General features: G+C 32.8%; 1 protein-coding gene and 1 non-coding gene across 2 annotated transcripts; both read left to right on the forward strand.

Moving 5' to 3' along the window:
- Window positions 1–5595: 5595 nt before the first annotated feature.
- Window positions 5596–5667, forward strand: TRNAG-UCC (transfer RNA glycine (anticodon UCC)). Its single transcript has one exon. It is a non-coding gene; the product is annotated as a tRNA-Gly (tRNA).
- A 14130-nt stretch (window positions 5668–19797) lies between these two features.
- On the forward strand, window positions 19798–21544 carry LOC130970202 (probable polyamine transporter At3g13620). Its single transcript, XM_057896198.1, has one exon. It carries the CDS (start codon window positions 19907–19909, stop codon window positions 21290–21292), a length of 1386 nt encoding a protein of 461 aa, XP_057752181.1. The 5' UTR covers window positions 19798–19906; the 3' UTR covers window positions 21293–21544.
- Window positions 21545–22311: the final 767 nt, after the last annotated feature.

Consider the following 22311-nt stretch of genomic DNA (forward strand, 5'->3'; position numbering starts at 1 on the left):
ACCCTTTCTAGTGCACGGTCTACAGTTGAGTTATACTATTCCATTATACGGTTGCAACAATGTCAGAATATTCAAGTGCTGTGAAGCTTGAAATAGAAAAATTTGATGGAAGAATCAATTTTGGCTTGTGGCAAATACAAGTCAAGGATGTGTTGATACAATCAGGTTTGCACAAGGCGTTGAAAGAGAAGATCTCTGGTTGCTCTCTCTATGAGAGAAGATGATGTTCTCTAGAAGACAAGAAGTATCCTCATGGTATTGCCACACTACCATGGATAAGGATAAGTTGTGGCAATTGGGTCCACAAATTGCACACGGGCATTGGTTGGCATTGAGATGCAAGGTGTGTGGCGGAGTTAGGTCGATGGCTGAAGAACTTTCAGAAAAAGCCAATTTGGAAGTTGCACCATGAATTTTCAGCAAGGTTTCGATCTGTACCAAGGCAAAATGCTTGGAGTGGTCTAATTCCAAGTGAGTATACTTTCATGGTGGAGTATGATAGTTCTCTGAACTATGATTGTCGGTATAGACAATGGCAGCAAAGAATTATCGGTGTTGACAATAGAAGCTGAAGATGTGTGACTATTTCAATCAAGGTGGAGATTGTTAGGATTTGGTTGAATTAGCCCCACATTGCTTAGGATAACAAATGGAGTGGGTGGCCTAGGCTATAAATATGAGGCTAAGTTCTCCATTTGTTTTTGCACCAATCGGAAACACTTAAAACTTGTATCTGACTTTTCTTTTCCTCTATACTCTTTGATTAGAGAGTGTTGTGAGGTGTAGTTAAATATTTGCTTTGAGAGAGTGTGGGTGTATTGGGGTGCCGGTGTTAGAGAGAAAGAAGTCTATGTGTTGTAACAATTTTCACATAGTGATATTCTCTGGTTGTTATTTGACAACGGCCGTGGTTTTTCTCCGGTAATTGGAGTTTCCACATTAAATTCTTGTGTTGTGATTGTGTCTATTATATTTCTCTGTGAAAGGTATTTTCTCAAGGAGAAATGGTGTATTATTCCCAACAACTGATACTAGAAACAGAAACTATCCTGAAAATAAGATATGCAACTTGATGATTATGAAATATTTGACATAAAATTTCGGATGATTTGATGATGACACTTATCTTAAGTAGTTAAAAGTATTATGGTTAGATTTGCATATAGTCACTATTTTTGAATAGTTGTTTTCGACTGTGAGAGATTTTGAGGTTCATAACAATGATCGACTTAATAAATATGAGTAGTTAGAATTATTGTGGTTAGCAATGTATATGCTCACAATTTGCATAAAGTCACCAATATGCCATAATGTATATACCAAGTGATAATTCTTTTGTAATTTTCTAGTGCAATTTACTTATGATTTTGCAAGGTTACCAAACTCTTGGGTATACATTTTTATGAGTTTAGGTCCCTAGAACGAGTTTGAGTCTGATTTACCCAGAATTTATGAGTTTAGATGAACTCTTGTGTTAGATAAACTTTATATTATATGGGATTTTAATATCTCTCCAACTTTAGGAGATTGCTGCATATGATTCTGTTCAAATTCATCGCTCTGCAATGAAAATTCACTTATCCGTTTATTATTTTAATGAGAGAAAAAATTTTAAATAGTCCTTGACAATTATCTCCAAAGACAATGAGATTATTGATAAAAAAATACTCAATTCAGCCTTTGAGTTTTACTTTTATGAGAATGATTAGTTCCTGTGCCAAAAAGAGTCAATATTATTTTCTTTTTTGGCACAAGGATTAATCAATTCCAAAAAAAAAAGATAAGAGTCGGATTGATTTTTTTTTTTATCAAATATCTCGTAATTTGTTCAAGGTAATTATCAAGGGTCGGATGAGGTATTCACTCTTTTAATAAATTAGAGACTCCTAGCAATTAAAAATATAATCTTTTTGTAACCGACGATGTAGGATTGTTGAGTTAGGACAATTTGGCATTGTTCAACCCATGAAAACTCATATATTGCTACAACTTGCTTACAAGTTAAGAATTGAAAGTTTCGGTTATGGGGAAATGAGATAATTAAAAAGCCAAGAAAACTAAATATTTACAAGTGAGAAAGCTAGTGAATATACAGTTTATGTATATCACAGAAATCCTTGGAAGCTAAAGAAACTATAAATTAAGTTATAGTGTTGTTTCTTATATTATAATAGGAGCATTTCTTTGTATTTGTGAACATGTTGTAAAAGCAAAAATATAAATAAAATTAAATTGGCTAATTTGTTAACGTTGAATTCTTGAAACATCTTTATTTGTAAATATTGTTATGGGTTTAGTGAATAATATATTGATTAGTTTGCTAAAAAATAAAAAAGCATATGTTTATGCAAAATTTGGTCTAAGTTGAATGTAATAAATTGGCTGTTTTAAAATTTCATGATTGAACAACATTAATTACCAAGTTAATAGAACCTAAATCAATGTTCTCATCGTATGGTTAATCTCAAATTGTTTCTTTAAAAAGTCTCCCAACAGAAGACAACCAAATAACATCAAACATACAATAGTAATTCATATTGACAACTTAAAAAAGTCTTACAAACAAATTTTACAACACTTTAAAAAGTTTTACAAACAACTCTCAGAGAGTCTTACAAACACAAATTAGATAAATATTACATCACAATTGGCCATGCCAAAAGAAACAATAAGATTCAAACAAGACTTATAAGCTAATTCTATTCCGTACGACTAGTTCGCCACTTTTCGTATATATCAATTGTAATGTTGTTATGCCATTGGGTCTATTCATTCGTATTTTCAACTACATCCATCAATTTGTTCGTCAACAAATAAAAATTTATCTAAGAGACAGAAATTCAATTTAATCTACATCAAAATGAATTTAAACTTTCTTAACAGTTTTTTTATCAAACAATTTTCATAAAATTAAATTAAAATTAGAATGTAAGACACACATTAAACAAAAAAATCTTTAAATTTGAAATTGTGATACTACAATAAAACCTTTTCCTCAAATCTACATGACTACAAAATACACTATTATTCAAAGATGATATGCTCATATGCTAAATGATCATTATTGGATCCTTTCAATAAAAAATACTACAATAATTTTCAAGTAACAAAATAAACCAAATGCATTATTGGATCATTTCAAAACCATGTTCTAGACAATCATTCCTCCATTCAATATAGCAAGGTTAAATGATAATTAGCGAATCGAACAGATAATTGATTTGAGTAAAATAAAACGGTGATACCCAAATCTGGAAATATTAAATCAATAGTCTTAGAGAAGATTAGGGCAAGTAAGGATGTTCAAAAGAGTACGAAATTGTAATATAACTCTCATCTCAAAGTTTTCAAACTTAAAAATTAATATTAAAAGAGCACAAATCAGGACAAAGTTAGTATGATACTCAAAGTTATCAAATTCAAAAATTGGTATTGATAGAGCACAAATCAATAAAAAATTAGTATCATACAAAGTTTTTTTTATTTTAAGAAAAGTTCAACACAAAAGTGAAGCACAGATGTCAACAACTTAGAAAACCAAACAACCAAATGAACAACAAGCGAAATAAACGTAAATATACCCTTATTATCTTCGGTAATGCCATCAACAACAAAAGGGATTCGCACCTAACCATTCCTTATAGCTCAGGAAAGATAAGTTGATAATCTCCTCAAACCCTTTTCCTTTATTCTGAAAGATCCTCCGATTTCGTTCCAACCATATGTTCCAAATGATCGCACAATAACACACCATCCATCTCTTGTATTTCTCCTTCCTATTTGATATATCAGTCCAACTTTGGAAATGCTCTTTCACCGTATCCGGACAAACCGTTTGCATTCCAACATATGAGATCCAAGAACACCATACCTACTAAGAAAAGCTACACCCAAGAAACTAATGGTGACCATATTCAACGCTACCTCTATTACATAACACGCATAAAGAATCTTCTTGGTAAATAACTCCAAACCGACACAGCCTCTCCTTCGTATTGACCCTGTCAGACAATACAAACCATACAAACAACTCCACTCTAGGTGGAACAAGCCCTTTTCAAATTATCCTAGTAAAGCTGTAGTTTGATATATCCTTCGGAACCATTTCCGTTTGCAACACTTGCACAAATAAGTTAGTAGAAAAAACACCTTGTTTATCATACTTCCACACAATCCTATCCTCTCTACCATATGCAAGTTTGACTATCCTCAAGGTATGGTGAAGTTAGTTGACTAGATCCAACTCCCATTGGAATGGTTCATGCCTCCATTGAAAGTTCCATATCCAAACTATTTCATCCCAAAACCTACAATCCTCTATCACTGATCCTCTTTGGTTTGAGACTGAGAAGAGTCTTGAAAAATGATCTTTCAAAGAACCTCCCTGAATCCAAACATTCTCTCAAAAACGAATTTACCTCCCATCACCCACTTCCATAGACAGTCCAGTAATCATCTTCTGCCTAACTTCTTGATTCTTGAACTGTAACTGACAAATATCCTTCTACAGACTCCCCAATTAAGTAATTCTTGAGAGGACAGAAGTTCATTTGGATTGAATTTATTACATGATCAGACCACATTCTTACACAACAGACATTCTTCTTTAGAGAATCGTCACCACCACTTAAATAGAAGAACTGTATTGCGAATCATAACATCTCCCACTCCCAACCTTCCTAATTTTTTTAAGAGCCTGACTAAAAATATGTTATAATAAGTACTGAAAACAAATAAGTCATATATTATGCAATCACAACATAAATTAGATTGTGCAATAAAAAATAGGCACATCAAGAGACACATTTAGAACAAGGCAACTAACCTATATCATGGTGGAAAGCTAACGACGACGAGGAGTTGGTTGTCCTAGCAATGGCGAGAGGAAAGAGGATGTAGCTGAAGTCTTCGATGTTGGTCTTGTGTGTGAAAAGATGAAAAAATGAGAACACTAGTGGCTACGAAGATGCACGCATAATGGCGACTTACCTAGCTCACCGTAGCTACGACAGTGAAGATGATGTTGTGTTTCTAGCCGCAGAAGATGCAGCTGGTGTCTTCAAGATCCTGTGTCTGAAAATATGAGAACGCAATTGCTGTGCGACGACGACTCGTCTACCTCATGGTGGCTATGACGGCAACAATGAGGTAGTAGTACTAGCAATGGTGATGGAGCAGTGGCTGCAATTAGAGTTTCTTTGATACTGCTACAAGGTACGAGAAGATGAGCAGAAAATAAAAATTGAGACCTAATTTGATTTGTAGAAAAAATAAGATTGAAATTAATTAATTAGAATGAAAATATTTTGGGTAGAAAGTGTTATTTAAATTTCAATATCCATTTTAATAAATTTTAATTTTGTGTTTTTATGTTTTAAAAAATATTAAAAAAACTAAAATTTTAATATAAAAAACTAACTATGATGATACTAAATCGCATCTTAACCTCGGTGCCTCAAAACATAACGGATTACCCACCATGGCTGATGGCTTCACCCCACACACAGGAATTGCAGTGTGGACCAGCGGCGTTCAATAAAGCAAATAGTGGTTAAATATTAAAATATATATTAGTGGAAAAGCCACTAACAAGAAGCGTTTGTAGTCCAACGGTTAGGATAATTGCCTTCCAAGCAATAGACCCGGGTTCGACTCCCGGCAAACGCATTTTTAATTATTCTTTTACAAAACTAAACGTTTTAAAAGTAAAAAAACAAAAAAACAAACCCTAATTTCTTACATACAATCTAAAGAGTAATTTTGAATTTATATATGTATGATAAAAATAGTCGGCCCCATACGTCATCCACTACTTTCGTACTAAAAATAATATAGCAGATTTATACTCACCCAAAAGCATTTTTACATTGTAATTTTGCTAATAATTTAAAAAAAAAAATCAAATATATTTTTGGAAAAGATAAATGGTTACCAATATTCTTGTTTCTTTTACAAAATTAGAAATTTCTTCTATTTTGGCCTTTGTAGGTGGCCATAGATGATGACCCATAAGTCCATAACAACGACACGACAAGACAGAGATTCAAAATTTTTAGATTTGGAACGTTTTAAATTTGACTACTTATCTAACTATGAGCTGATTAATTTGGGCATCACAAATTCACAATACATTAAAGTAGGGATGAGAGACACATTTTCTATATAAATATTCTATAGAAGAATTTAGTCCATTTACTACTTGGCTCGGTAAAAATAATCGTAATTTAACGAGCACTTGAGAAGTGTCTGTATCATAGTTTTTTTTTTTTTAAAACATAAAACTCAACACAAGAAGATAGAATAAAAAAAATCAGAATAAAAATCTGTTAATATTTTTTATTTTTTTGTCATCTCCGACATTATCATTAATAATTAAAAAAAGGGTTAAGTACTAAAATCGTTTTTAAGGTCTGGGATGAAAATTAAAATCGTTTCCGACTTTTTTTTGTTATTAAAATTATTCGAGATAATACTCAATTTGGTCCCTGAACTTACACGCGAGTCTCAATTTAGTCCCTGAGGTTTCAATTGCCTCTATTTAGTCCGTGAAGTTTATAAATGTGCCTCATATTAGTCCCTGAGACCATTTTTAGTATAAAAACGTTAATAGAGCGTTGTTGTAGACTATCACATGTCACGTTAAAACTTGTAAAACGATGCAGTTTTAGTTTCAACATTTAAATAGCTTAAAAATGGCATCGTATTACTTATTTTGTTAGGTAAAATTTTAATAAACACCATTTAGGATGTTGTTTTTGGGTTATTTGAGTGCCAAAACTAAAACGACATCATTTTACAAAGTTTAGTGTGGCATCCAACTGTCATGGCAGTGTTCCGATAACGTTTGTACGTTGAAAATTGTTTCAAGGACTAACATGAGTTATGTTCACAAAGTTTGGAGACTAAATAGAGGCAATTGAAACTTGACGGACTAAATTGAGACTCTCGTGTAAGTTCAGGGACCAAATTAAGTATTATCTCAAATTATTCTCAACGTTACAAAACGTTATAAAATCGTCCTTTTCCACCTCAATTTTATTTTTTTTTATCATATTACCCTTCATTATTAATAAAAATAATTAAAAATAATATTAAAAAAATTAAAACAAACTTCCCCAACCCCCCAAAACCCCTCTCAACCCTCAACCCTCCCGTAACTCCCTCACTCCTTCACTCACTCTCCCGTAACCCCCTCAACCCACTCTCTCACCCCTCACCCCACTCCCGACTCCCGTAACTCCTTCACCCCCTCACCCCACTCCCTCTCCCTTTTCTCACCACCATCACCACTGCCACCATAGCCATTCATTACTGATAACAAAACAAATTAACAGCAACATTCACAAAACAAAATAAATCAACAAAAAAAATCAGAGGTAGAAGAAGCATAACAATTTCAATAATCACAGCAATTTCAATAAACAATAATTCAATAATCATCAACTACAATTTCAGTTTTCAGATCCAAAAACAACAAAACAATAGAAATTAAAAAAATAAAAAAATCACAGAAGAAGAAGCATAAACTCAAGCAGAAGCAAAAGTTCAAGAAGAAGCAGAAATTCAAGCAGAAGCAAAAGTTCAAGCAGAGCAGAAGAAGAAGCAGAGGCAGTCACAGGAAGAAGAAGCAGCACCGACGGGGTCCCCCCTCCCGATGACCACGCGACGGCGGCAGCGGCAGCAGCGAGAAGAAAAATTGAAGTTGAAATTGGGGTTGGAATTTTGAAGAGAGGGGTATCAGGAAGGGGATGGGGGTTACCGGAGTGGGGTGACGGGGTTACGGGAGGGTGAGGGGGTGAGGGGGTGAGGGAGTTACGGGAGTCGGGAGTCGGGAGTGGGATGAGGGGTGAGGGATGAGAGGTTGGGGTTGAGGGATGAGGGGTGGGGGTAAGGGAGTGGGCTGAGGTTGTTACGGGAGGGTGAGTGAGGGAGTTACGAGAGGGGGAGGGTTGAGAGGGGTTTGGGGTGGCGGGGGGTGGGGGTGAGTTTGTTTTAATTTTTTAATATTATTTTTAATTATTTTTATTAATAATGAAGGGTAATATGGTAAAAAAATAAAATTGAAGTGGAAAAGAACGATTTTATAACGTTTTGTAACGTTGAGGATGATTTTAATAACAAAAAAGGTTGGGGACAATTTTGATTTTTACCCCAAACCTTAGGGACGATTTCAGTACTTAACCCTTAAAAGAATTTACACAACTCTATTCTCTGTAGCTTTTAAATGAATGTTGAACAACATCAGCAACTTCGAACGCCTTATTCTGAAAGGTCTTTTGATTTCTTTTCCACCAGATATTTCAAACAAAAGCAAAGAAACTTATCCACCACTTCTTCCTATAATTCTTTCTCATTATTATCCCTGTCTAACTTTCAAAATGTTCCTTTATCGTACCTGGGATAGTCCATGAACGACCACCATCACAAGCCGAAGCACACCACAGCTGCCACGAAAACTCACAAGCAACAAACAAATGGTATACATTCTCTATGTCCTTACAACATAGCACACACAAATTGTCACTATATTCAATTACACCAAACCTACTTAGCCTATCTTTAGTATTTTCTCTACCAATTAATACAAACCAAGTAAAAACTTTAACTCGAGGTGGAACCAGTCTCTTCCAAATAATTTTAGTGAAACTATAGCTTGATATATCCTCCGGTAACCTTTCTTCCTGCAATACCTGCACAAATGAGTTAGTAGTAAACAGTCCATTTTTATCAAATTTTCATACAATTGTATCTTCTCTTCCTATTGTCAATTTGGCCTCTTGTAAAACACCATGGAGTTGGTTTAGTAACTCTAATTTCCATTGATATAGATGTCTTATCCATTGAAAGTTTCACACTCACTCTAACCCATCCCAAAATTCACAGTTCCGTATAGTGAATCCTTTTTGGTTTGAAATTGAGAAGAGCCTTGGAAAGGAAGGCTTTAGAATACCACAATGTAACCAATTATCTTCCCAAAATCTAATCATCCTCCTATTTCCTAATTCCATATACAAACCATAATCATCTTCTTTTTTACATGTTGCTTTTTTATCTGCGTTTGACAAATATTCTTCTAAGGACCACCTCTAGTAGGGAGCATTTAAGTGCATAGCATTCGATTCAGATCCATGTTATTACACGAACACACCAATTTTTTCCAAAGCAAACAATTTTTCTTAGAAAATCTCCACCACCATTTAAACAGAAGCGCCATATTTTAAACTACTGCATCACCCACCCCCAAACCTCCTAACTTCTTAGGTGCCTGTACTACTTCCCATTTAATTTAAGCGATTCCAGGTTTACCATCCTCCTTTCCCCAAAGAAATCTTCTTTGTCAATTAATTAACTTTTCTGCAACCGTTTTCAACATCTTATACAAGTTAAGATAATAAACTGGCAAGCTATTAAGAATAGATTTTATAAGAATCAATTTACCAGTTTTATTTAACACCTTCGCTTTTCACAGGCTAAGCTTCTCTTCAACCTTATCAATCACTGGTTTCGATATTTTTACAAGCTGCGGATTCACCACTAGATTGATACCAAGGTACTTCACAGGTAGTATTGCCACCTTGCACCCCAAAACACCGCACATCCGTTGTACCCAGTCTGGCTCACAATTAAACGGAATCAAGCTAGACTTCTCAAAGTTGATACTTAACCCAGACATCAATTCAAAGCATCGGAGGAGCCTCCTATAGTTTCACACAGTTTCCTCTTCAGGGGGAAAAATAATATAGTGTCATCTATGAATTGGAGATGAGACAACTCTATATTATCTCTCCCTACCAGTAATGGGAAAATGCGCCCATTCTGAATTGTCTCTCCTATCATCCTGTGTAAAACATCAACAACAAGAACAAAGAGAAATGGAGATAAATGATCTCCTTGCCTCAAACCCCTTTCCATCCTAAATTACTTGGTTGGTGACCCATTAATCAGTAGTGACATTGATGCAATAACTACAAGTTTCCTAATCCACTCTCTCCATCTCTGACCATACTCCATCTTAGCTAAAACAATATCTACAAAACTCCATTTAACTCTATCATAAGTTTTTTGGAAATCTAGCTTAATGATGGCAGACGTTTTCTTTCTCAACTTTAGCCACTGAATAGTCTCACAGGCTATTAGGGCCTCATCATATATTTTCCTACCTTTCACAAAAGCACTCTGCGTCTCCCCGACTAATCCTGGCATTACCCTTCTCAACCTCCTAGACAACACTTTAGATATCACCTTATATACACAACCAACCATACTAATCGGCTGCAAGTCTTTAATCTCCTTTGCTCCAACAAATTTTGGTGCCAGAGCCACCCAGGTAACATTTGAATCATTTGGTAGCTTAGCTGTCTCAAAGAAACTCATCATAGCTGCAGTTAACTCACCCCCGATTTCTTCCCAACACTTCTGGATGAAATTCATATTGTAACCATCACTACCCGGTGCCTTAGTTGACTCGCAGTTTCATACTGTCTCCTTCACTTCTTCAATTGATGGCAACACCTCCAGAGATATAGACTCTTCCTCACTGATCCGACTGACCAGTCTATTACGGAAACCAATTCTAGGAGAAACTTACTGATGATATAAGCTCTTGTAAAAATCCCTAATTACAATCTTGATCTTTGCCTGATTTCTTACCATCCTACCATTTATTACCAGTGCATCAATTCTGTTATTTCTGCATCTAGCTGAAGCAATGCTATGAAATAATTTAGTGTTCTTGTCCATCTCTTTTGCATGACGAAATCGCGATATTTGTTTTCAATGTATCTCCTTCTTGATATATCATCTCTTGCAACATCTCACTAACACCTTTCTTCTTGCTTCTATAATCCCATCATATACTCCATCACTAACTTTGTCATCAACTTTTTTTTATTTCATCCTCAAACTGCTTTATCTTCTTATCAATATTACCAAATTTTTTCTTATGTCACCTACTGAACGGACCCGTCAAAGCCTTCAACTTATTAATAAATTAAACATCCTCTAAACTCCTTCATTTTTCTTTCACCATTTGCAAGAATCCACTATGAATAAACCATGAATCAAGACTTTTAAATGGTCTTGGACCTCCACACATCCTTATATTTTCTATTATCAGAGAATAATAATCAAACAAGTCCCTAAGTCCTCCTTTCAATTGAGTCTCTGAAAATATCTCCCATCATTTTTGTGTTAACCATAATTCTGTCAATACAGCCTATATCATAATTATATGAAAAATTGATTTAATAATGATAACTATTTAATACCGTGACGGCAGATATATATGTAATGGTTCTCTTTTGAGTTTGATGTGCTACGAAATTGTTCAAATTGGGAAAATACAAAATGGGTAAGTACGTGGTAGGATTAGGATGGACCAGGATTAATTAGATGGCCAACCCAATCATTTGATGTTATACATTTTAAACTCGCTATTTCTGCGAAAAAATATTCCATTGTCATATAATTAACTTATCCATAAACATAATATACATCAAAGTGGTGGTGAGTGACGCGTTTGAAAAGGATAAGTGGTTACCCTTTAATTTTCTTAAAGTGATTCAAGTCTCTGCCTTTTGTGGTAAACGAAAGTCTACCTATGAATGCTGATTCAATATTCAAATGTCAAACCTCTTCTTGACAAATCAAATAATAAAATGTACGTGCTATATATGACTTTTTTTTTTTTTGTTACATAAGTAGTTAATAAAATTATATACAACGCCTTATTATAACCAAATGTGATGTTAGTGTGTGTTTAACGATTGAGTCCGTTTTTCAAACTTTCTTAAATTCAAACAACAGAGTTCCTCTAGACAAAATTAATTGGGTTTATCCTACCCTTTTTTTTTTAATTTTTTTTAAGCACCCACAACTTTGTTTAATTCTCTATCGATGGTGTGTTAGGAAATTATTTAATTTTTTAATTTATTTATGAGTAATATATATTAATTATAATTATAAATTATGTTATTTTAAATTAAATGACTTATATAATGATGATCTTGTTTATTGTTATAAATACTAAATTAAATAAATCATAATACTTTTAATTTGGAATTAAATAAAAATAAAACTAGATATTATTTTTTGGACTTTAGATACTATTTTTATTGAGACTTTAAAATTTAATGAGTGACATGCTCAAATATAAATAGTGACTTCAGGGTTTCGGTCCCCAACATACTAAAACCGCCTCAGCAACTCTTTTTCCATCAAAAAAATTGCAATTCAACCACTCTATTAGAGATATAGAAGATTTTGGTTAAGGAAGACTGACATAACTCTTTCATTAATTTTTAATTTTTATAAATAAAAATACACATCTTCACTATGATATATATTTTTTGTAATTCAATATAGATGATTTAGATTAACAAAACAATTTATTTCAACACTGTGTCAATATTTTTCAAGTCCCTATATGATTAAATACAAATTCTCTATCTCTTCCATGCCTCTGAGGACAATGACTCGATTTGAAAAATATTAGGCATTCAAATAAATTTTTAAAACAAATTTTTAATCAAGTTTTTGCGTGTTTCTTTTTTTGCAAATACTTTTTTTCCTCCTCTTCTCCTTTTGTTATTGTCGCGGTTATCATTTTTTTTACGCACTTCTTACTTTAACATTATTATTGTTGTCACTACCGTTATTTTGTTGTAATTATTGTTTAATTTCTTCTCTTTTTTCTGCTCATCCTCTTTAATTATCATTATCATCGTTTTCGTCGCTTTTATCTTTTTTTTTATAAATATTTAGAAAATCAAAGTATATAAAAATTTGTATATCCACTAAATAGATACAATACGTAAATTTTGATGTACAGTACAAAATTTTTTAAATGATTACATATCTAAAATCTCACCCAACTAACAAAATATATTTGTAGCAAAATTTTCTGTTATGTACAAAAATTTGTGTGCTATATGCAACTATTTATGTGTTATATGCAAAAATCTGTATATTGTACCAATGAAATACGCAGAACACAAATTTTGGTATACAGCACAAAAATCTTGGTGCATAACAGAAATTTTTGAATGACTACATACCCAGAATATTGACTCACTCAACTAATAAAATACATTCGCAGCAAAAATTTGTATGCTATTTGCAAAAATTTGTATATTATATCGCTAAGTTTGTATTATGTGCAAACTTTTGTGTTATTATACTTAAAAAATTTGTGCTATATCAATAAATTTTTGTGCTATTCAATAAAAATTTGTGCTACAGAAAGCGCAAAAAAAGTAGTGATTTATGCACACTTTTTTTGGCTAAATTTAGAGGAAAGTCCCAATCCGATGATTGTCCATTTTCTCCGAAGGACAAGTCAATCCTTGTTGAAAAAAGTGGTATGTACCACCTGATCCTTGTCCCCGGTAGACATGAGATATGGCGGTCCTTCCGTCATCTCTAGCGTCAAAACCTAACGGAATCTACTTACGTGTCTCTTATCGCTGATGATGTGTCAATGAGTTGTTTGCTAAGTGCCACAGTGGCAAGTCAAAGATGGACAGGGACTAATTCGTCCAAATTATAAAGTTCAAAACATTGCTATTTTGTAACTAGAAAAACGGTTCGTTGAGTTTCTTCCCATATAACCTCCCAATCCCTAAACTGTATTTACGGGAAGCCCTAGAATATTTTCCTCTTCTGCCTCCAAAAGGCGAATATGCGACAATGCACGTGGTGGTGTTGCTGAGTGGACCTCTGACAGTGCTGCTGACAAAGTGCGAGGAGAGAGAACTGACGGCATCAGTGACGGATTCTTTGACTACGTCGACGGAAGTTGAAGTTGGAAGCTGCAGAGGTAAGAATGGGTTTACGGTATTAAAAAAGGTGGTGAATTTGTACTGTTGTGTTTGTTTTCTTGGATGTTGGGAACATGGATTATCTAAAAAGAATTATTTTTTCTCCAGAGTTTGAGGGTTGCATATTATATCCGTTATTTGTTTTTTAATTATTACCCATAGTTTTTAACAAAGTTGGGTTGAACTGAAGGGTTGGCATGAATTTTTTAATTGTTCTCTATTGTTGCATCACTAAGTTGAATTGTGACTGAATTGAATTCTAGTTAATTGTGCTAATCTGACAAAAAAATATTTTGATAATTAAGTTTTTTTCATATAGCTCATTTTTCTGTATAATTGTTATTATAATAATAAATGGATGATTATGTGGTAGTCCCTGTGTTTAACTATGGAGGTTCTTTTAAGAGAAATTCAGAGGAAACACTGTGTTATGTTAATGGGAAGGTGCATGGGTATCTGTCGATGGATTTAGATTATATTAATTTCTTTGATTTAGATACTTTATTTAAGGAGTTGAGATATGAAAAGTGTTAGAATATAATTAGGATCAATTAGTATTATTTAGTATATCTGAATATTTATTATAGGAGATTATGTTTTTATTATTACGATTCTCTTAGTACCTATAAATACCCTTCTATATTGTATTATTCCAAACAACTAGAACAGATAACTTGAATACATTCAATAATACACAAATCCTTTCTCGAGTTTAGTCTCTTGTTTCTAACATGGTATCACAGCCATGGTATCCTCCTTGAAGAGTGATAGGTTATTTTTCTTGCGGTGAAATCACTGTAGTTTTTGCACTTTTTTTCTATGCCATTTTTCTTTACCTTTTGTCACTCCTTTGATATTTTTTTCATCTCACCAACTAGCCTATTTTCTCTCTCTTGTATTTTTTCGAGTCGAATGATCAAACACCATTGTCATCCGTTGCTTACCTATTCTCATGAAGAAATCATATAGTTTTTGCTCTCTTTCGGCAGTTGCGTCTGCGTTCTCTCGTGACAGTTTCATTTGCGTTCTCTCGTGGCAGTTCCATCTGCGTTCTTTCGTGGCAATTCTATTTGCGTTCTCTCGTGGCAATTCCGTCTGCATCGTGGCAGTTTCATCTGCATTCTCTCGTGGTAGTTTCATCTGCGTTCTCTCGTGGCAGTCCCGTCTGCATTTTCTCGTGACAGTTTCGTCTGCGTTTTGTTGTGACAGTTTCGTTTGCGTTTCCTTGTGGCAGTTCTGTCTGCATTTCTTTCTGGCAGTTCCATCTGCGTTTTCTCGTGGCAGTTTCGTCTGCGTTTCGTCTGTGTTTCCTTGTTTGCGTTTCTTTCTAGCAGTTCCGTCTGCACTTCCTTCAGATAGCAGTTCCGTTTGCGCTTCCTTCCGACAAGGGGCAGTTCCGTCTGCGCTTCCTTCTGACAAGGGGCAGTTCCGTCTGCGCTTCCTTCCGACAAGGGGCAGTTCCATCTGCGCTACAAGCGGCAGTTCCGTCTGCGCTTTCTTCCGACGAGTGGCAGTTCCGTCTGCGCTTCCTAGTTCCTTCATACAGCGGCAGTTCCATCTGCGCTTCCTTCCGACAGCGGCAGTTCCGTCTGCGCTTTTTTCCGACAGTTCTGTCTGCATCCGTTCTATTAGTTTATGCATTTTTTTATTTCGTTGTGTTAATTTTAAATAAGTTTCAAACTCAAGTGACAAGTTGTCACTTGAGTTTGAGGGGGGATGTTAGAATATAATTAGGATCAATTAGGATCAATTAGTATTATTTAGTATATCTGAATATTTATTATATGATATTATGTTTTTATTATTACGATTTTCTTAGTACCTATAAATACCCTTCTATATTGTATTATTCCAAACAATTTGAACAGATAACTTGAATACATTCAATAATACACAAATCTTTTCTCGAGTTTAGTCTCTTGTTTCTAACAAAAAGTATAAAGGGATGTATTGGCTTGACATGACTACATCTGATATGAAAACTGTGCTGCATCTTATCAAAGGCGATGCTGAGATAAATCAAATGAGAGATAACAAGTAGAGAAATAAGGAGACTAATAAATTTTGTCGATTGCATCTCTTCTACTTTGTCGTTTGGAGAATGACAAATGCTCACCACTCTAAGTCGTGATTTTTTAGTATTCACAACCTATTTTCAGGAAAAGAGTGAGAGAGTTCAAGCTTAAGTATTATATCATATAATTTCAATTTTTTTGCAAAACAGCAACGTTTTAATTCCACAAAAATTGGATAAGTCGATTCCTATCCAACCTTCTAATGTCTAACATGACATTTGAAAACCACATCATCATTATTAAGTGACACGTAAATAGATTCCGTTAGATTTTAACGCTGAAATTGATAGAAAATTGTCATGTCTCACAACTATCAAAGACAAATTGAATAGTATCATTTTTTTTCAATAAAATTAGTTTATCTTTTTGAAAAAATAGACAAGAATCGAATTCAGACTTTATTCCTAAACTTATACCAACTTAATTACAAAAACACTTATGTTGATAGGATGCCCCATTAATTTTTGCATACAAAACACGAGGAAGGATAAAACAAGCACATGGCAGAAGAAAGGGACAATTATAAGCACGGTAGAGGATTCCTCAACCAAAGCGCTATTATTACCCCTTTTTCTCCTCCTAAATGCCATAGCAATACACAACAAAATAAGTAAGTTTAAAACACATGTAAATAAAATTGAATTTGAAATCCAATCAATTTGCTATCATGTGAGTGAATCAAGTTGTTGATGGGTATTAGATCAAGCGTATAACGAACGTTATAGTTATATGTTGAGTAAACAATTCAGTTTTCTTCTAGATCGGATATTTTGATTATTAACAAATTTTTATTCTTAGAAAATTATTTTTTGGATAAATTAATATTTTCATTATTTATAATTAATTTTTAATATGTATATTTTACAAATAAGTTTTTAATATGTATATTAATCTTTGTTTCACTTTACTGTGTGTTGAATTCTTTTATCTTCAAAAAATTTTTTTTAACAAATTTTATTACAAGATAATTAAACCATAAAAAATATAATTATAAAATAAATTAATTTCTTTAAGACATCTAACAAATTTTATTATAAGATAATTAAATCTTAAAAAATATCACTATAAAATAGATTAGTCTCTTTTAAAATGATAAAAAAAATTAATTTATCTTACAAAATTAATTTTTAAAAGTTTTTAGAAAAATAAAAATTTATAAAAAAAAGGACTCTAATCTAAAATTTCTTAAAAATCAAGTTGAGTATTTACTTACTTATATAATTGCATCTAGTGTAGGGGTGACAAAGCGGGTCCGCCCCAACCCGTCCCGTCCCGCCAAGGTCCGCCCCATAAAAGGGCAGACCGTCCCGTCCCGCTAACTAAAATGGGTTTAAAATGCTAGTCCGCTTTACGCGGATTGGCGGGTTGACAGGTTAGCCCGCTTGACTCTTTTTTTTTAAAAAATGAAATATTAAAATTAACCAAAAAATAATAATTAAAAAATTAAATAGAAATAAAAAATAGTCAAATTATAATATAATTTTTTTACTATTTTTTTTAATTTTTAACTTTAATAAAATTGTTCAAAATAATATTTGTCAATAGAATCATCTTTATTTTAAAAAACAAGTCACATAATTTGAGCATATATACGAAATTGTAAAATAAAATAAATAAAGTTAATAACTAAAAGAAGAATAAAAATAAAAAATGAAAAAAAAGTGTTTAAAAATTCTATAATTATTAATTTTATAATAGTAATCACTTTTTTATTTAATAAAAAATAAAAAAATAAAAATCTTTGACTCGGCGAATCGGCCCGTCCCGCCCCGCCAAAACCCGCCAATTTGGCGGTGTGGGTTTGGCAGATTTTTTAAATTTAGTGGGTTCCAAATTCTAGACCGACCCGCCTTTTTAATGGGTTTAGCGAATCGGCCCGACAGACTCTCCGTTTTGCCACCCCTAATCTAGTGCAAAAGAAAAAAAAAAGTCTATATGAATCAAAATATTAAGCTTATAAAATTGACTTTTTGAGAGCGACGCTCTACGGTTAAATGAAACGGAACCACCAATCGGGTTGAAAAATATATAATTAATCAAAACAGTTGACAATTCTTGAGTTAGAGATACGTATTATTCTCATAATGTTTCCTCAAAAGCTTGGGTGAAAGATCAAAAAATAAGAGTGGTAAGTATAAAGTAAGAATTAAAAAGTGTAACAATGTGACTTGATTAGAATTTTGCATCATAATTGTATGCAAACGCAAGAAGTTTGACATAATTGAAGCGTTAGATTAATGACTTGGCCAACATTTCCGGAAGCAGTTACTACAGAACAGAGTACACGTTAAGAAACACCACATTATTTCATTTGCTTTCAGCAAGCTTTAACTTGTAAAGAGATAGACGCAAAGGAAAACACCACGTGTTCTCATTCAAAACCTTACTTTAATGCTCCACTTTCATTTTAATATTATTTTTTAGAAACAGCGACAAATAAGTCTAATTTTTTCATTTTTTAAATAAATAAGTTAATATAAAATTTTTTATTTTTTAAAATGCGAAACATCTAAATTTCTTAAAATGATCTATTTATTTTTATATATTTTAGACAAAAAAATTTAAATATCTTATATTTTACAAAAAAATATTTTTCTATTTTTAATTAACTAAAGACTTATGTGTCTTTAAATTATAAAGTTAGGGACTTATTTTTTTTTATTTTGTATGTAGGTAATTTTTAATTAATTTTTTCATAAATAAATAAAGAATTAGTTTTTTATATTTTATTTAATATTTATTAAAAAGTTTGATATTTTATCATCATAATTAATTTTAACCATATCTTTAATTTTAATTTAAAGAACTAAATTATTAAACCATGGTAAAACTCATTATACAAATTAGGTTTAATTATTCTATTGGTTTCTATAATTTCGTGAAATTTTCAATTAGGTTTCTATATTTTTTTTTTAATTGAGTCTTTGTACTAATTTTTTTTAATTAAGTCTTTTTTAATAGTAATTGGCTTAATTTTATAAGGACCCAACTAAAAAAAATTGGTATAAAAACCTAAATAAAAGGAAAAAAAAAGTATAAAGACCTAATTAAAAAAAATTGGTACAAAAACTCAATTAAAAAAAGTATAAAAATCTAATTAAAAATTTTACAAAATTATAAAAACTAACAGAATAATTAAACCTACAAATTACAATAGCTTTCAAAAGGCCTCATTTTGCAATTTTTCCAAATTTCTCACACCACTCAATTTTCCGAATCTTTTCCAACAAAAAATTAAAAATAAAAAACTGAAAATAAAGGTTAAAAGAGATTAAAAAAAAAAAAATCAAAATGAAAGGAGAAAAAAATTCCATCGATTGCAAACTCGTTTACGAAAATTAGTATCTAAATTCATTCTTTTACCACACCTCATTTTAACTATTTCTCTGAACACTTTCAATATTGTAACATAATGCCATTATTCCAATTGCCATCACCTATCAATGCAAAAAGAAGAAAAAAAAAAGAGGTAGCATCCAAATTACATTGCTTCATGCCATTATTTTTCTTATCAATTAAATCTTTTCTTTTATTTTTATCTTTTGTATGTGGCTGAAAGAGAATAAGAAATTGGGCAATTCAAAAGAAAAAAGGTGAAATTATAATGTAAGATTTCTGTGAAAACTATTGCAATTTGCAGAAACAGTTTTATTCTCATTGATTTGGTTATTCAAATTCAAGTTAAAGAGATAGTTAATATTAATTATAATGACTCAATTAAATTTTTCAATTATCATAAAAGGTAATAACTAATAAATTCTTTATTTAAGAAAGAATTTCTTAGAAATGACTTTTTATTTTTAACGTTTTGTTTAAGGTGATAGACCCCACAAATGATTAAAAAAAATCACTTTATTAGCACATAATTAATTAATGAATTACAGTTTCTATCCTCATCATGTTGGTATCTTACAGGAATCTAATGGGATTTGGAATCATGATAAATTCTTAGAGGCTTGAGTTCCAAGCCACACCAATCCACAATCAAGAAAAAAATCACATACACACAAGAACATGGTTGTTTCCCAACACCTTCTTGAACACACAGAAGAAGAAGATGTGGAGAATTCAACCCAAAACCCAGACACAAACACACCAAAACCGCCACAAAAGAAGCTAGCACTTCTCCCTCTAATCTTCCTCATATACTTCGAGGTCGCCGGCGGCCCGTACGGCGAAGAAGCGGCGGTTGGAGCAGCAGGACCGATCTTCGCCATACTGGGCTTCACGGCGTTCCCTTTCATATGGAGCATACCGGAGGCACTCCTCACGGCTGAATTGGCCACAACTTTCCCCGGCAACGGTGGTTTTGTCATATGGGCTAATGAAGCCTTTGGGCCCTTCTGGGGCTCCCTCATGGGCTTCTGGAAATTCTTCAGCGCCGTCATAAACTTGGCTTCATACCCAGTTCTCTGCATAGACTATCTGAAACTCATGATCCCAGCTTTATCTTCTGGTATCCCTCATACTCTTTCCATTTTCATATCAACCTTGTTTCTATCTTTTTTGAACTACTCTGGCTTGGCCATAGTTGGTTACTCTGCGGTGGCTCTAGGAGTTGTTTCTCTGTTACCCTTTTTGTTGTTGTCCTTGATTTCATTGCCCAAGATTGATCCAAGTAGATGGTTAAGTTTTGGCCAAGAGGGTGTGAAGAAAGATTGGACACTTTACTTTAATACAATCTTTTGGAATCTTAACTTTTGGGATAGTGCTAGTACTTTAGCTGGTGAAGTTGATCAACCCCACAAAACATTTCCAAAAGCTTTGTTTTTTTCTGGCATGTTAACTTGTTTTGGTTACATAATTCCATTGTTGGCTGCAACTGGTGCTATGGAACTTGACCAGAAGAATTGGTCTGGTGGATATTTTGCTGATGTTGCTGAAATCATTGCTGGGAAATGGTTGAAATTTTGGATGGAGATTGGTGCTGTCTTATCAATTGTTGGTTTGTTTGAGGCACAACTTAGCAGTGCTGCATACCAACTTCTTGGTATGGCTGATTTGGGATTCATACCAAAAATATTTGGTGATAGATCAAAGAAATTCAATACTCCTTGGATGGGGATATTGGTGTCAACAATTATAGCAGTTGCAATGTCATTTTTTAGCTTCAACGAGATTATATCAACAGTGAATTTCTTGTACAGTTTGGGGATGCTGTTGGAATTTGCATCGTTTCTTTGGCTTAGGAGAAAATTCCCATTATTGAAGAGGCCTTTTGAAGTGCCATTGGGAATGAAGGGTTTGATCCTAATGTGCCTTATACCTTCTTTGCTTTTGGTGTATGTGATGAGTGTTGCCACAAAAGCAGTGTTTGTTGCAAGTGCTTTCTTGACTTGTCTTGGGATTCTTTTGTACTATCTCATGAATCTTTGTAAGGCCAAGATGTGGGTTGAATGAATTCTAAGTTCAATTGGAGGTATATGATTGATGTATGTAATTATCTGTTATTCTTGTGGTGATACAAATTTGGTTAGTGATTCTTGTCACACAATAATTAGGATCGGTTGGTGGGTGTATTGTGTTTATTTGTATGTAGGGTTCTGTAGGAGAAATTGGATTCTCCTATGTCTAGGTTTATTATTTATTTAATACTTTGTAAATTGGATTATTATTGAATTTTAGTGTTAATTATAGTATCATTTTTGTTTGCATTGGGAGTTTCTAGATTCCAACATTTCGCTACTATAAGGCACTTCTAATTTTAGGGTTTTTTTTATTTTATTATTTCCAAAGAATGTTGCTATGTTTTAAATTTACTGCTAATGGATTGCTGTATGTACAAAACGATGTTCAAACTCTCAATACTTACGTAAGCGGACGAGTGAACTGACCACTCGACTAACCCAAATTAATTAGGTTGTATGTACTTTCCCTTTAGAAAATAGAGAGATCATCATATTTCGTTTTGTTTCTGAATCTAATATTAGCATGTAATTTTTCTTGGGCTTTTTAGAGCCCCGTTGAATACCAAAAAATTAAAAAGATAAATTAGTTACTGGTGGTTAAAATACAAGGTTTTTACCAATCATGTCTACTTTTTTCATTAAAGTAAAGAGATTGTCTTTAAATGAAAATAATAGTTAAGACGTTAACACTATTATATTAAACAATTTATTTAAATATATTAAATTATTTAATTATTTGCAGTCATTATTTTTATATAAAAATATATTCATGTGAGTAATAATTTTAAAATAATAATTTCAATAATCTTTTTTTTTTGGACCATGCCCATGATGGGCTAATAGCATTTCTTTTTAGTCAGAATAAAAATTCCTTATAAACTAAATTTTTTTTAATTTTTTTCAGGTCCGACCCTGCCTTTTGATATTTTTTGGAAATTATCCAACTTATTTTTCTGGATCCACTAATCTTCTTTTAAGGATGTGGACAAAAATTATCGTTGTAAGAAGGGC

Source organism: Arachis stenosperma, chromosome 3, assembly GCF_014773155.1.
Source record: "Arachis stenosperma cultivar V10309 chromosome 3, arast.V10309.gnm1.PFL2, whole genome shotgun sequence".
Taxonomy (NCBI): Eukaryota; Viridiplantae; Streptophyta; class Magnoliopsida; order Fabales; family Fabaceae; genus Arachis; species Arachis stenosperma.